The following is a 17,121-nucleotide window of genomic DNA, read 5'->3' on the forward strand; positions in this document are numbered from 1 at the left end:
ATTATGTCACTTTTTCAGTGTGAATGTACAACAACCTCCAAAACACGTTAGAATTAGAATGCGTAATGGGCTGGTGATACAGCATATGTTTATTAGAAAAGTGGTCTCGAGACTGAACTCGACTACAACAGCCCTGGACTCGCAACTGAAGTATGCTCCAAATCTAGGGCGCAATGACATTCGACAAAATATGACCTTTGATGAGTCAAACGTGATGCTGAAAATATTTACCTGGATGAAGTTGGAGCGGCCGTTGTAGGGTTGGGCCTCTGTGAAGAACTCTGTGCTGTGGTCCAGCCGTCCGTGACCTCCATACTGAACCTCATCTGAATCCAGCTTGATTTTGTATCTGAGAAGGATTCAGGTTAAGGTGCAATAGCAGTGGGAAACTAGCTTATGAGATTGAAGACATAAAAAGCACAAGAGGAGGTTTTATCACCGGTGCTTTTAGTGTGCAGACCTGGTAAAGTAGTGCTCAGCTGCTTTATTCTCACATCCATCAGCTTCCAGCTCCTCCTCGCAGCACTGCAGTGACAACGAGGAGCCCTAACAGACAAAGAGAATGGTGTCTGAAACTAACATGAACAGAAAAGTGATTCAGCAATGGCTCAACCATCAAGCCCTCCTGACTAATTTATCTAATTCACTGCATAAATAATGACTTAAAATGATCAAAAACGTGATCCAAATGAGTCCCAACAGATAAACGCAGGAGGGCTGCAAGATTATTCTTTCCTCCTCTTGGACTTTTTCATGTTTTGTAGTTTTAAAAAGTGATGAGAGAAAACATTGTCTTGTTAAATATAGAGAAAGTATAAAACAACATATGGAGTAAATGACTGCCCAGACATTCATCCCTTTCAAGTTAGTGTTTAGCAGAGGTACCAGAAGGCAACTCTGTGATACTGATGAACAAACAGTGTCAGCTTTGCACATCTGGACACCACAATTAGTCCCATCATCTCCATAGAAACACCATTTTAAACTGTATTAGGAATATAATGTGTATATTTAATGAATGTTTTTTTTATTTTTATTTCTTTGACATTGAGAATGAATCAGTTGAAAAAAAAAAGTCCATTGTAATCCCAGTTAGAAAACTAAATGTGTCTAAGAGGGTTGGGGGTTTTGCTTCTTTGCTACACTGTTAAGTAGTCAATAAAAACTGTAAAAGCCTTTGATCATGTATAGAAAAGCTGTATGTACTATGTATGTAGCTGTGTGTGGATGAGGGTGAGTAAGACAACCCCCCTTAGTGTCCCTTTTTTTCCCCGGATTCTTTTTTCACAATCTCTCTTGCTTTTAATCAATGATGCTCAGACACTATAGAGTTGGCTAATGGCATCATATAATAAGGTTCTTATGACATACGAGATGGAAAGCGTGAATATAATATGTAATTCATGCCATACTGTATGCTCCACTGAGGGCTTCAGCATATATTCACCTTCTTATGAAAGTGCATGATCGAATCTATTACATAATGAAGTGTGCACCTCACCTGGAGGAAATGTATAATGTTGTCTGTGACATCTAAATTGTTGGGAAAGAACTCCCAAAGTCTTTCTGCAGAAATAACTTCAGAAAAGCCTTTCTTGCTTTCTTAAACTACTTGACATTTGTATCGATCTTGTTGCTTGACAAAAAAAAAACCATTAGAATCTGTTACTGGGCTGTTATTTATGTCAAGAAAAATATTCAAGACATTTTAAAATCAGCATTTGAAATGCAAGAATTTGCACTTTAACAAGTATTTACATAAATATATATATATATATTTCTTATCTGCAAACCTCTCAACAAGTAAACTTCGCCTTGCTCATGGCATTCAGAAATTCTTGGTAGCCATCATGTGTACTGTGATGTCCATGTTTAATATAAATACCCATAAACATCACATCATTTAATCCTGTCTGTCAGGGTTGGTGTCTATAAGCAGTGGTACTGTAACAAACAGCAGTGGAGAAGGGCAAACATGCAAACAGCCCTCTAATTGGCTTGCTGAATAATCACCTTATTTCCCACAGGCGACACTCTGGAGTCTAAGTGTGATCCTCAAACGCTGCCTCGCTCTGCCTCCAGAGCCGGGAAAATTCAGCTTTTGCTGGCTGCTTGTCTGCTTTGATAGGGATGATTAAAAAGTAGCTCTGCTCGGTGCATTGTTTCTGCTGAGAAGCAAGATCCCCTCCTCCACACCTCCTCGGCTCAACCTGACACCATGGTGGTTTGTTGACAGGACGAGCGCATTTTACTGTCAGAATTATTTTCTCAGGTATTGTAAAACTTCTAAGAATCTGGGATGTACCTGTGTGTGATATGTATGTTGAATTTATCTAATACAAATGATTAAAAAAAACAACTTTAAATCAATGAACTATTACCATGCATGCAGTATGTTTGTGAACAATAACATGTTTTAGACCAATTGGGATAACACTACAGTGCTCCTTCCTGGATGGATGTACACTGTGTAGGTACGTTTGTGGCACGGGCTGTGCTGGAAATGAGGCCTACTTACAGTAATTCAGAGTTTTCTGGCAAACTTATCTGTAAGAAAGTGAGAACCAGCACAAATTGGTAGTTGGAAGATTTCAGCAATTACATCTTTGTTAGTCGCGACAGGTGACTGCAATAATAGCTTGCAGTTCGGCTGTAAAGTATTGTAATCAATACCGCCTATGTGAATAACTGGGGAGATTAAAGAACATAATCCATTTTGCACAATGAGCAGAAAGAAGACAGTCCGAAGCTTGATGATTAGAGACATTGATGACCTGAAAACAACCTTGCCATCACCACGGCTGCAGACGAAGGCACCACTTAGCTGCTCCATCAGCTTGTTGTTTTTTCCCCCCAAGCTTTATGAAAGTAATAGTACCCTGACGAGGGTAAACAAGCCGAGCTGAGCTGAGTGAGCTGTGTATGCACGTCTTAAGAATGTAGCATGGCCTTGTTAGTATTCTAAATACTGTATCTACCCTTTTCAGAGTCAACTTTACCCTGCTTTCTGCTCAGACGGCCTGTGTTACATCAGAGTGGAAGAAATGCGAGAAACAGTTTCTGTCACAAAGGAATAAGAGACAGCTTGAGCCAACCAGCAGCTGAAAGTCAAACTGATACAAAGCGTGACCTTTACATAATATTCACTTAAAATAAAAATTATGAAAATATTTTTATTTGAAACCCATCAGTTCTTATAAAGAGCATGACAACCAAAAGTAGTTCAAGTTTGCCTTGAGCAAAATCTTGTTTTATACTTTGTTTCATGCAGTTAAATTGGGAGGAGATGCAAAGTGGCCTTTCTTATACTTGTTATATGATGCTTAGCATTCTTTGATTACTTTGAATTGATCATTTGGCAGCATGCAAAATAAACCTCGACAGCTTAACATTTGTATTAAAAATACGTTGTTCCAGAGTGCTGAGCAGCTATGCATTGTTGTACTTAAAATTGAAACAGTTTACCGCAATATTGACTCAAGGTCATAATTGTTTCCCTTTTTCCTATCTGTTACTGTAGCATTGAACCTACAAAGTAAATTAACAGACAACTATAAACATGAGCAGTCAGATGATCAGAAATATTTTAAACAAACAACCAGGTACATCAAAAGGTATAATTCTAACTATGAGTTGTAAACTTGTATGACAGCTTATAGACTGACTTCTTTGATCAACTTTGAGCAACAGCACTTGCCATAGTTTTCCCCAAAGTCAGCTGGGATAGGCTCCATCCCCATGCAGTCACCATCAGGTTTTCAGCAGGCGCAGGAAGACTGTTTGCACAAAGCAGTCTCCCTGTGCTTAGAGGAACAATCACCTTCTGTGTCAATATTCCATTTGTTTTTCACAGTTAGTTTTGGGAGGAGGATTTTATTGATGATTTTGGATGACTGACTAAGAGTCCCAGGAATATTTTGTAAATTTGACTGTCTGAACGGTAAAACCAGACTTCAAATAGATGATGTGAGAACACTTTCAATCATTGCAGTTCAGGAACAAAGCATAATTTGTTATCTTCAAGTGTTTTGAGCTGCAGATTATTTCCTACTACTGATTCATTTATTTATTTATTTATTCCTAATAGTGTGTCTGACTGCTACTGGAGACAGGTTGGGGCATACTAATATCCTAGATGTTATACAGCTGTGGAGGGATGTGAAATTAGCTTGGGTTTATTTTTTTTACCAACAAATAAAGTGGTAGATAATTTGACCAAACTGTTGGCTTGTTTACAAACTGACTGACTGTCCATGACCACAAAAATCAGACCCAAGATTTAAATTTCTTTTTAAAGCTTCAAATGGAGCAGCTCCTTTATTTGTCAACAGGATCAAACTTGGACTCTCAGATTCAGCCTCTGAACCGATGAGGATATCTGTGGATGATTTCTGGTAGAGTTACAACCAGATGAAATACAATGCAGAGAACATACATGTAGTCCATCTTGATTTATCATCACTCTGCAGAGAGTTGTGTCAAAAAGTAGATGCATATTTTTTTTATTTTTTCAGAAACGTTATCTGGAACATTATAGATAATATCAAAGTACATGATTTTCACTTATGCACAGCAGTGCATATTTTAGTTTTAAAATTCTAGATAGTTAGTGTCATTACTACTGTAGCTGAATTTTTTCAAATGGCATTCCAGGAGCAGCACAGACAGAAAAGGAGAATGATGACCAGACACGTTCAAAACTACCTATTGGCGCAGTGTAAATCAAAGACCAATCTGCCCTGACAGGTACAGCTTAATGACAGGATCCAAGTCTGATCTCAACTCCTCTAACCAGCCTGATAAAGACCACCGCCTGAAGAACGTGTCCACCATGAGGCAGAGAGAAAATAATATAACTGATGGGTTGAGTGCCTGTCAAAAACCTGATGTTGACTGCATTTTAATAGGCAACATTTTTTTTTGGAGAGATGCTTCGCTTTACTTTCTCTTGTGTTTCTCATGGACAGAAAAATAAAAACACATTCAAAAGAGGACAATGAGAAGCAACAGAAAAAGAGAAGGCCAAACAGTCAGTGAACATCCGACTAAAGAAGCGCACTGAGGGATGACTATACTGCAGTTAAATTGTTATCTATTTATGGTGAAGTAAAGACTCCAGAATCTGTTTTTGGATCTGATTTTACATGATATCCAGGAGACTAAAATCACAGCAGTTATTTAGATGTAACACATCTGTGCAGTAGCAGCTGTAGATTCCTTTCACCGTTAGGACAACTATTTCCCAATGTTTAATGAGGCATTGAGGCGTTGTGCAGAGGTGACATATATTTAAATAGTACTGCGGCTTGGCAACCTTGTTCTTATTTCTTAATTGCTAAAATAATAATAATTGGAGAATGAACAAGAAAGGGAAACCCCCTGAAGATCCGTCTAAACAGCATGCAGTCATCCAACATGAGACAGAGACCAGCAACAGGTAACATTATGGTGTATTTTGCAGGAGAGGACCACCCTCTGATATAATATGGTGCTTGCCACATTGCCACAGGAAATTACACTCCGTATTGGGTCATTTTTCAGTGGTGCACAGTATGGTCAGCCACATCTAGCTATTATTTCTAGATATAGCAGTGGTGTAGGGTTCTACCGTGACATCGCTGACCCTCACACAGGTAGAAAAAAGTTAAAGTACATGACAGCTGAATGTAATGAAAAAGCACTTTTGGACTCTTTGAGCTTGTCTTGTTTACCTCCTCTGCCTCTGAGTGGCACTTTCATCTGTCTTCTTCCCTAATTGGATCCTCTGCACAGATTCCCATCGGAGGATCTGCATCTCCTCATACACACGGTGCATTTACCTTCCTCACACACACAGCACATTTGCCTTTATGTGTTTACTGTCTCCCTGTATAATGACAGCCAGAGCTTTGCCCTCACATTTATTTGCCTTTCCTCTCAACCCACCCAGTGTCTGAGGCCTCTCCTTAAACATCAAAAGAAGCACCAAGGAGGAAAAAATGCGGTTCCCTCTAAATGAAAATAAACCCTCAAAAACGATGTTACAGACACTGTGCAGCAAGGCTATTAGTGCTTTGCCCAAGATTCAAGCCAAAGACATGAGTCAAATGCACAATTATTGCACATCAAACAAGCTCCACAATTAATGCATCACATTAAAAGATTAGGAGTTACTTCTGTTTGTTTTTGAATCATTACTCCGCTGTTTCAGTATTCACATTTAAAAACACGTTGGTTAACACTTGCAATATTAAAAAGATTTTTCATCCACAGTAATTACCATCCTACCCTGTCAGTGACATTATGACCTAAACAGCTATGTAACAATATGATACAATTGAAAATAATGTAATAATCAGGCAAAATACAATTTAATTCCCCTTGAAATAATTTGGCTTGTTAATATAATCTGATAAGCTAATCATCTGATACTGTTTTAATTTGTAATTCATTATTTTTGATGGAGTTTTATTATTTCATTAATAAGCCAGAGGCACCCACTTATCCATCTAAATGAAAATAAATAAATAAATAAACGTTGAAATCGAAGGAATAACTCCTGTGTAATACCCTCATTGTAAGCCAAAATCGAATCATCACAATCCGAAACCAAATTGCTCATGTGTAGTGATCTGAACCGCAAGCATCCACAGAAAACTACTAAACTCGGTCTGCACTTTGAATCACTGTAAAATTATTCAAGTCATGGCTGAAACAGCAACGCTGCTTTTTATCCATCCGGGAAACTATTGGCGTGAGCTAGCGAGCCCCATAAGGGATTGATGTCCGTTATAATAAATACAAATCCGTCAGCTTCCTGTCCCCCCCCCCCCCCTTCAAATTCTTGATCATTAAGCTCTTCTGTAATCACAACTGTGGGACTCATTAAATTCCTCACAGCCAATGCTGCTAAAGAGAGTGCTTTCTGAATCACTGGGCTCTGCTATTATTTCTGTCTAATAGCATAACAGCACCACTATAAACAACTGACTCATATTCCCCCGAACAGCGACTGCTGAAATTGTATCACAAAAGTACAAGCCTCAGAGAAAAGCACCTTCATTAAATCTGAGGGCCTTCACAAGCCACATTTACCTTTAACAAGTCTGACACAATGTTTAGCCCTCTGATCCACTTCTCAGCCCAGAATCCTGTCACGTGTGATGTTCGGCATCCTCACTGCCCGCACAAATATACTTAGCCATAAGCCATATCAAGCCTTCAGATTAATATCGACAGTCAACAGTGAAGGTGACATGAAGCAGCCAAATGTAAACCTACTTCTCAACGACACATGATAAAGTCATGTATAACGTGTTGAGTAGATGCTTTTGAAAGTAGAAGAGTCCGTTTTAAATGTATGTCTAATGTGTGCACATCAGCGGAGGGTTAGCTTAAGTGCAGCACACAGCGTTCATGTCATGTACCGCAGCGCTTCATGGAAAATGGACATCTGCTGACACATACAGGACTTCATACAGACAGCGGAGATGTTTCATGAGATGTGATAAAATTGTTACTTTTCTCAGTAGTTGACATCTTTGAAGCTGGCAAAAGGGCAGCGGCTCATTCTGAAGCACTCATTTGCATGACAACTTTCCTCTGTTGATAAAAACTAGTTTCCACCAGCTGTCCTGGGGGAATTCTTTCTTTATTTTTAGCTTATTTTTTCTTAAATCCTTGACCCGTTTTAAAACCCAGCAGTAACAATTAAGTCTGACTTACTAACATATTGCTGGTTATTGCTCATTTCATGGGGCTTGTTGACAATAAGGAAAACACAGATTACTGCCAGCCACATCTACATCAGCAGCCCCGTAAAGTGAGCAAGTACAGCTGATCTATGGGGGATGCGGTTGTTGGTTTTATCAGATCCTCTGTTGGAAAGAGAAGAATGGCAAGTTTACAGCATAATCAGAGTTGCTAAGATTTATCCACTGAGGACAATTAAAATCACATACTTGTCGATGAACTGTATCTTACTCGCCCTCATCTCTGTGAACCAACAGTGTGGTGGGGAGCACGGTTTCAGTCTCCCCTCTAAAACCCATTTACTGTCTTGGTTGAAATATAGTTAGTCCTCTTGTCAAGATAAAAAAAAAATAGCCATGCTAGTGTATAAAAGAAATAACCAACAAGGACATCGTTACTATGAAAGGAACTGCGAGTTTGCACTGCGGCATGACAGAGGAAAGCCCCAGTCTGAATATGTTAAAACAAAAACAGAAGAGAGTAGTGACGTGACGCATGAAGGCTAAAAGGATACTTTCCTGGAACTTCTACACCAACCCTGTAGTCCTGGAAGCTCTGAGTGGGGTGGAAGTTGAAGATAAAGAGCACATTTGCCCTGTCAAACACAATGACCTTGTCCTCTTCATGCTTGGTACTGACAAAGGCCTGGAGGGTGGAAAAGGGAGAGAAAAGAAAAGCTAATAAAGTAGTTCTTCATGAATAGTCATTACCTTTCTCATCTTGGATTTAGAGTGTTATAATGGGGCACATTATATCAGCAGACTACACATTTCCAAACAGACTGAGAACATTCCCACATCAAATTTCAGGTGGCACTCATCAGCAGAAAGCAGCAGCCCAGGTGAGGCAGGCACTGTCAGCTTTAGACAGCGGCACATGATAAAGCTGCCACTCTCTTGTGGAGCAAGCTACTGCTAACGTGTCATTAGCAGAGATTATCGATGTCACCCAATCCCCCTATTTTTAGCGCCTTGTTCCCCAAGCCAATTTCAGGGTAGCATATTCACGGCTGAACGAGAAGATAAGCACCCCCGCAACTGGACCGACAGAGAGGATGGAGGTTGAGAAAGGAGCGAGAGAGATGATGGTCTGGAGTCCTCTATCATGTCCACTCTACAAGAGAACACCACAAATATGAAATAATGCCAAGGTCCTCAGGCCGGCAGTATCTGCTTTAGCGTTGGAAAACAAGCTGCATCCATTAAGTTATAACCAAAAAAGTTAATGTATAGGTTTACTGATAAATTCATAAATATAGATTAAATCATAAATGTATTCTGATATTTGTTTTGTAAAAAAAAAAAAAATAAATCAAAAAGCTAACCAAATCCATTTGGTCATTAGTTCTAAGAGTCTTTAAATCTAAGAGAGCATTTTTGAAAAATCCCTTTTGAAATCCAATATTTCCAAAAGCTGTTATCCTCTACTCTGCTCCTTTCCTTCGCTGGAATGTACATTAAGTCAGCTGTAAGTGCACTCAACGTAGTCTGTAGAAAGATTGGGTTTAAATGCTGCTTTTGCCGCTGTCAAATGTTTTCTGTTTCCAGGGAAATAGGAGAAACTAAAAATACATTTGAGAATGTAACCTGCTGCTGGAAAAGAAGGAGGAAATAATGATTTGTGAGTTCTTCTTTGCCAAAAGGAACATTATGTGACTGACTCATTGCTTAATGTACGAACTACTAAAGTGACAAATAATGCCCAGTTGAACCTCCACTGACCTTAACATCAGAAAAACTGTAAGAAGCCTTTCTTTCCAATTTCTTAATAGTGAAATTCACAAAAAACTTAAAGTTTTAAGTTACATTACGTGCAAATAAAACCATTTCGGGGGTAACCGTAGCGATCGATGTTTGAACAGTAAGGTAATATCAGAACACAGAGTGCTCTGGTTTAGTCATTTTGCTGGTGTGTATTGACATGCCATCACAGCAACACACCTCTGCTATCTCTGCACTAACACGAGCTTCAGTTCGTGTCTGCACTTTTGAAGCTCACAGCTGTACATCTTCAAAGAAACCCCAAAACAACAGATCATCTGCTTCCCATTTTAACCACAAAACGCATTTGGATGCTTCCACCACAGTGGAAGTTTAGGCTCTCTTGACAGAAAATAAGTGTCACACAAATAAAGTGCCTTAAGCTTTTGCACAATAGTGTAAACTGTGTCCTGAAGAAGTTAATGTCCGTTTATCATTAGGACAAATTTGAGAATTGATATACTCTACATGACTTTTAAGCCACAATTTGCCATCAGTTGGATTTGACAAAATTTGAAAGTGAGTCTTGAAACTCGGACTAAGATGAAGGCCCACAGTATGCAAACAGTGATCTGACACCGCGCTGTGCCAGATGGGTATAAATGATAAAATGCAGTCTGTGTCTGGACTGTACAATGGCAGTTTTTAGGCACGTCAGATGTGCGATGAATATTGCAGCACTATGACGCCACCATCTGTTCTAAAATAAGCTTTGGACATCGCAGTGTAGTGTAGATATATCAATCTGTGTATATCTAATGCAGCGCTGTGTATTACTGATCAATTAATGACACTATCCACCAGTATATTCAGTGTCATATCATCCAATCGGTTAATTTGTGGACGTTCATGTAAAAATTAGATACAGATCGTCTTTGCTCACCAAATTGATCACTCTGCTATCAGTGGATGTGTCTCAGTGGGATCTTAGAGATCAGTGTTTTTGACTGATTAGGGGAAATTAAGTGGACTTTTGGGAATCAAAGAGCACGTGACCCTCTAAATTTTGCTTCCTTGTGATAATAACCTCAAGACAACAACTTTGCTGAATGGTGATAATTACATAAACTGCAAGATCCCCTGAAAACATATTATTATTTCTTACGTAATGGTCTTGAGACGCTTGTTGCTTCTCGGCAAGAAGTTGCCAAAACCTTTCACAGAATAAATGGGCCACTTAAGATATCAACTGAACTTTTCCCAAGAGTCATTAAAAAGAACCTTGTTTCATTCTTTCTTTTTCACAACTTGGAAAAAGAGAAAATGTAATTACCTGTGCATGCTCTTGAGCCTTCCATAACACACATACTGTACATATTGCCCTAATGTAGTGTTATGCTCTTCAACAAGATAAACGCATGTAAAAAAGGCAAAATTAAGATATTATCTTTGTGATGGATGGTCCTCCTGCTTCCAACAGATTTTGGCTACCCAAAGCTTTACAGACAATATAATTTAGCGGAAATTAAAGTAGTCAGACTGTCACTACATAAACTATTATTTGACGTTATAATTCAAGGAAAGAAATTAGATGATGTCTTAAGACTACATTGTGGAGCTGTCATCATCTCGTGTCACAGTATAAGCACAGAAACTGCCAAGAAAAACAGCACCCAGCATGTAGCAGGTCAGCATGGCAGCCAAATGTATTCATCTTCCCTGCCAGTGACATCCTTTGGGATCAGCATTCCCTCCCATTTCACCAAAAGGGAGCAGAGGAATCAGTAAGACTCTGCTTTTCCTTTGCCTTACCTCCAAAACTCTGTCTCATCTAGCTCTAAAGGGTGTAGGAGCTTCCAGTAAGTCGCAACACACTTTTGACTGATAGACCAATATGCAGAAATTATCCTTGTGAACCAGGCATGTGTCTAATTATGCTCTTTGATATTTTTCTGACTCTGCTGCATTCGTCTGTCTGTCATGGAGAAACATGAAGGTCAGAGTGTAACATAGCAAGGTGAAGTGTAATCTGAGGACTGATTCCCAGGGATGTAAGGGAGGGTGTTTCTGAATCAATTACACACACACTCACTTCTAATCCCTGTCAATTTAGCCACACTCTCCATTTGTATTATCCCATTACTTCGCTACCAGCCCCCTCACGAGAAAAAACATCATTTCTTTCTCCCTTCAACTGCAGGCAAAGACAGACGCTCCAGGAAGAGAGTGGAATCTATTACTTTTCAACTTGACAGCAGCCAGAGAAACAAGACATTTCCAAAATGAACTCTGAATGACGAAAGCTATACAGGTGTGTGAAGACGGAGGCTTTAAATTACAATTATTCTTGAAAACAATTATCTTATATGAGCCAAATAATCTTGTGAGGATACAAAAGAGTTAATACATATTCTGTATGTGATTAAAAGGGTGCTCTGACATAAAATTTGTACGCAATTTTGTCACATAGAGTGTCTGCACAAAGACCACTGTACAGTGAGTGAGTGCTGTCCTTACAGGTGGGGCTGCCAGCCAGCCGTACTTGTCTTCGGTACGGTTCATGTCCCGGTCAAAGGCGTAGAGCTGACAGTAGCGGAGTTGATCCATATCCACCAGGTTAAACTGCCGCCGGGCATAGTGGTAACTCTGATTGTTGCCCTCTCTGGGGAAATCCAGCCACTCAGGATGGCCAAACTCATTTCCTGTAACACAGAGAGTGTTATTAAAGAATGTACATAATGAGGGGAAAGGCACACGCACTGAGAATTAGCATACTCCATCGCGCTGTGCTATATTGAGGGTTCTTTTCTTCTCGGGGTTTTGAGCAATTTTTAGGAAGACAAAAAAAAAGAAAAAAAAAAGACAGATCAAACAGACCCGAGTCAGTAACAGTCGGCGACCTTTTTACAACCCCAACAGAGTTTAGTACTTTCCACATTAAAACAGAGCCACAGCGCTCTTGCAGCATTTTATCCAACTACACTGTGCCAACCTTCCTGTCACCCAGAATGTGCCCTTTCATGAATAGAAAAAAGTGAAAAAGCTGTGCAAATACATCCCATGGCTTTCATTCAAGTCTCACTTTTTCATATGCCAAATTGATTAACTAGGATATATTTATATATTATTATAGTTTAAATATTACTTGTCCTTAACATAGAAACACCTCAAATCAATGTTAGAAAGGAGGTGATACAGCAAAGGATTATTCTCTGTTCAACACAAATGAGCACAAAATAAGGGGATTCATCAGGGGAGCTCTCTTTATCTCACTGTTGTTTATGAAAACATCACAAATTCTGTATCATTCTGCCACCTCACCATTAGGGTGTGCATTTCCCTTCATTTATTTTAATTAACAGGGAAAGCAATCTCCCTCTGAGAATACAAAACTTCTGACTTGCATCACTGATGGACAGAGTTATACAGCTTTTAGTTTGCATTTTGCAAAACTGAATGCATGCAGTAGGAGTGTAGGAAGCACAAGCCTGATGTGACTATCCTGTCACGCCAGGAGATGAGATAATGAATCAGTCATCGGATGTCATGACAACATCATAAAATAACAGTCAGGATAATTGAATTGCAGGCAGAGAAAGAAACACAGACAAGAGACAGAGGAAGATGGTACCATAAATAAATAAAATACAAAAATAAAAAATCTGAGTGATGGGATGAAGCGGAACGGACAGCGACTGACAGCAGATTCTAATGAAATACATTATGTAGGTGTTAAAGAAGTGGCATACAATAAGAAATGGACTGCCAACAGAACAAGCCCACTGCAGCGCTTGTAAGAATTAGGGCAGCGAAGACATGAAGAAAAAAAGAGAGAGACGTAAAAAGAGAAGGAGAGGAGGAAAAGAAAAAGAAGGAGAGCCTTTTCTTGTGACACCTGCATGAATAACAAGCCTTCCACACAAAGGAACTTGAAATGTTAAGCAGAGAATTACACCTCAACACGGCCAGTCAAAGGCAGACCCCCCCCCCACAACCCCACCACACACACACCCACCACACACACACCCACACTTCACCAAGAGGAATGTGGGCACTTCATTCACATTCATTGTGTATCGGAAATTTCTGTGTTAAGATTTCAAATGGAAATAAAGATTTGAGAATTTTTTTTTTAACATTGTTCATTACATGTCATGCAAAAGTACACCAGTCAGAGTTCAAACAATGTGCACTGCATTTTAATGCAAAATATTCCTAATTATCAAACTGTAAAGTTTAGTCACTAAATTTACTTGATAAAATACTGCATGCGAGCAAAAATACTTCAGACACTGAATACAAATTTTTGCCATTTAGAAATATATTCTTCTATGAGAATTTTACTTTTTTAAAAGGCAATACAGAATTTATACAGCAAATCAAACACTTAAGCAGCCGGCACACTGGATATCTCTGTTCTATGAATAAATAAATTGAAATTTCAACTAATAATTCATCATCGCTCTGAGCTCATGATCATCACGGTAGCTCCACATCAGCAAATTATATATCTTGGTTTAGAAAGATATGAAGTCATGAACAAGTAATTTGCCTGAATTCTTGGAGGATAAACAAGTTTTGTGGCTGTGCTAGTAAAAGGCCGTGAGATACACTTATCTAAAATTGGCAGACTTTTGGGAACATTGGTGCTACGGTATACTGTAAGTCAGAAGGTCAGATAAATCAACAAGTAGACAGTAATATGTGTTATAATCATAAAAATGTGATCCGTTTTGTAGATATGATGCTGTCAAAGGTTTGGCCCTATTGGAGCACTGTGGGGGGAGGCCAAGGGGTCAACAAATACATTTGTATTGTTAGGTAGTTGTTATTCGTTTTTTTTTTTTTTAAATCAGCTTTTTTATTGTGCGGCTACACATTCATTTTTACATCACTCCACCATTTATTTTTGAGATATGTTGGTCACAAATCACAAACAATAAGATATAACATGAACGTATTAAGGGAGGAGAGGTGAGAACCAATTTTGAGGTAAATCAGTATAGTGCACTTTATATAACTGCTCTATTTGGTGATCATGGATAATATGATGAGATGAGATGTTCTAGTTCTGTTTGTGGCAGGCTTCATTCTTTTTTTTTCATGAAATAACCACTCTGCCTTGAGTTTAGCCAACAAAATAACACTGACGTTGGTTCTCATTCACTTTTCTTAAAGTCAGAGCCCTCTATAATTGTGCGTTCAGGCAGGAGATTAAGGCTCTCATCTTGGACATCATCGGTTGTTTTTTGCATCCACCGAAGTAAAAGTTCTACCATGGATGTTAGAGCTACTGCGGGCAGTGGCGTGGTGCCGGCTGCAGGCGTCCATGGATAACTCTGGTAGGCAGTGACTGCCTTCAAGCAAAAAGACATTGAAGTTGAACACTGAAGAGTATTCTGCTGCCACCAGAGAAACTGTCTAAAACAGCGTTCTCCAACCTTATTTCCTCCGAGAACTACTTCGACAAAATGAAATGTAATATTTATTCACATAGCTGAGCTCCACCAAACCAGCTGAATGAGCTTCTATTATGTAAAAACTAACAAATTGATACTCAACACACACATACTAGCTAGCGAGCTACTGGTTGGAGACCTCTGGTCTAAAATGTCAATTTCGCCAACAACCCGAAGTCTTCAGAGCCTCGAAGAAAAGAATAAAATCGGCCATTTGAGGGCCTTCATTATCCCTCCTATCTGCTCAACAGTCACACCACTTTGCTGTTCAACAAAAACACAAGGGCAATTGTTTGGTTACTAATATCAATTGAACTAAAAGGCTTGTATTGGCTAATACAATGTGCTGTTAGATCCTAGCTACCCCTGGACTATTGTTGGTAACAACAATGGTTCTGTGCACCAGGCACTATCACGGTAGAGGACTGAATTGTTGCAGGCCAGTGATGAAACAGCCATGTCTGCGCTGTGCACTGCAGGAGGTTGGAGAGCTCCTACAATACATGACAGTTTTACAGTATTGATAGATATATGCTATATGACCTCTACATTTAGGCCAGAGCAGGTGTAACCTACTCTGAATGTCTGCAGTGACTGCAGGGTCATCTTGGAAATTTGTGCTTAGTAACAACTTGACCTCCACTGGTGTGTTATTTGAGCTGCATCAATGCTATCCAATGCAAGTACAGCCTCATAGCATTGAATAAGCTTATTCATGCATTTTCAGAGTAAAGATTAGAGGAAACTACCAGCTAAGCCAACAGTGCCTGGTCTAAGGGCTTCACTTGTATTTAGAGAATAGAATAAGTGTTACACGAAGAAAACTCTGTACTGTCACGCCACTTCACCATCTGAAGAGGATTGAGCAGAATGAATGATGTCAAGGATATGCTACATTTTGAGAATCTTTCTTCGAGAAAGGTGTTTTTTTCACCAAACAAATACAGTCAGAGTATGCATATTGCTCCATGGATTAAAGTAACCTTCACATATTATGACATATAAAGAGGCATATCAGAGTCCTCTCAACCACTCTGCAGCAGAATGAGCCCCATGATTACCTCCGGGAACTCAATCTCGTGAAAAAAAAAACCCCGCCACGTTCAGATAATCCTTCACTGTCAAACATCGATATGTGATAATCAAGGCATAATTTACTATTTTGGTGTATCCAGCCTGAGCCTGGCTTGTCAACATCGACGGTAATTTTGAGCTCCTACATTTCCCACAATGACTTTCAACACGCCCAAGGGAAATGGGCTGTGTGTGTTGCACTGTGTTGCATACACGATGTGTAGGTGTGTGGGAGTGAGAGCAACCACAGACATTTTTTTCTGGTGAAAAAAAAGAGAGAAATGGATCAATGCAGTGTCATACGATGTACAATTCAGGCTGTGAAAAGCCATGAAAGAAGCTGTTGTACTACACACACCACCGACAACACATCCATAAAGACACAAGCTACAACATTTCAAACGTTTGTTACCTTTCAAAGCAAGTTTTCAGTGTGTGGTGCATTTACACTTGCAAAATATTATCAAAGATTATGAATTATTGAGGGTTCTCAATAAAACAGTACACCCCTCCAGACCAGGACAGAGACATTACAACACATTTCTTGTGAGATTTTCAGCCATGCTAAGGGGGCATGACTCTAAAGACTGTTATTTAGGCAGTCAGTTCACCGTGCTGAAATATCTCAGCAACTATTCAATGAATTATTTTAAAAATGTATGCTATGAAAGACTCTACAGACAGTTGTATTCTCTAAGGCCTGGGACGCCGCTTGTGTGGCTGCAACGCGCTGCTCAGCTGCAGCTCGGTCGCATGTGTGTATCCGCCGCCTGCGTGTCAGCTGCGGTGTTTTCTGCTGCAGGTCCGACCAGTGGATCAATGACCTTCCCTTTGATAATGGCCATCAGTATCGAAATTTCGAGTTGCGACAGGTGACCAAAGGTTATAACCAAAAAAGCAGGCAAGTGATTCGTGTTCACCGTCATTCAGAGCGAGACAGAGAGGGAGTGAGAGAGAGTGCCGCGGGGGAAACTCTGCCCTTCACCTAGTAAAGTGTCGCCATGATATAATTAGAGCCTACACTGGGTTTTTGCTATGATTATAGAGTGCACATAAACAGATCATTTTCCTATATTTCTTAGCTAGCTTGTGAAAAATAGACACCGAGTCTATTTTATACATTTTACACATGAAAGGCATGAGTGTCTCACGCAGGG

At 39.5% G+C, this 17,121-nt stretch overlaps 1 protein-coding gene across 1 annotated transcript in view; it reads right to left on the minus strand.

Annotated features, from left to right (window-relative positions):
• The window catches only part of gbe1b (glucan (1,4-alpha-), branching enzyme 1b), a 73,214-nt gene that overhangs the window by 10,739 nt on the left and 45,354 nt on the right, over window positions 1-17,121 (minus strand). The window contains exons 13-15 of the mRNA XM_069707374.1: window positions 11,949-12,133; window positions 8,246-8,376; window positions 232-349 (exon numbers count right to left, since the gene is read on the minus strand). Of these exons, the coding sequence (XP_069563475.1) occupies window positions 232-349; window positions 8,246-8,376; window positions 11,949-12,133 (434 nt within the window). The remainder of the gene's footprint in view (window positions 1-231; window positions 350-8,245; window positions 8,377-11,948; window positions 12,134-17,121) is intronic.

This window comes from Brachyistius frenatus, unplaced genomic scaffold, assembly GCF_029030835.1.
Source record: "Brachyistius frenatus isolate BFR_SWC_R1_liver_20210118 unplaced genomic scaffold, ASM2903083v1 Contig_68, whole genome shotgun sequence".
Taxonomy (NCBI): Eukaryota; Metazoa; Chordata; class Actinopteri; family Embiotocidae; genus Brachyistius; species Brachyistius frenatus.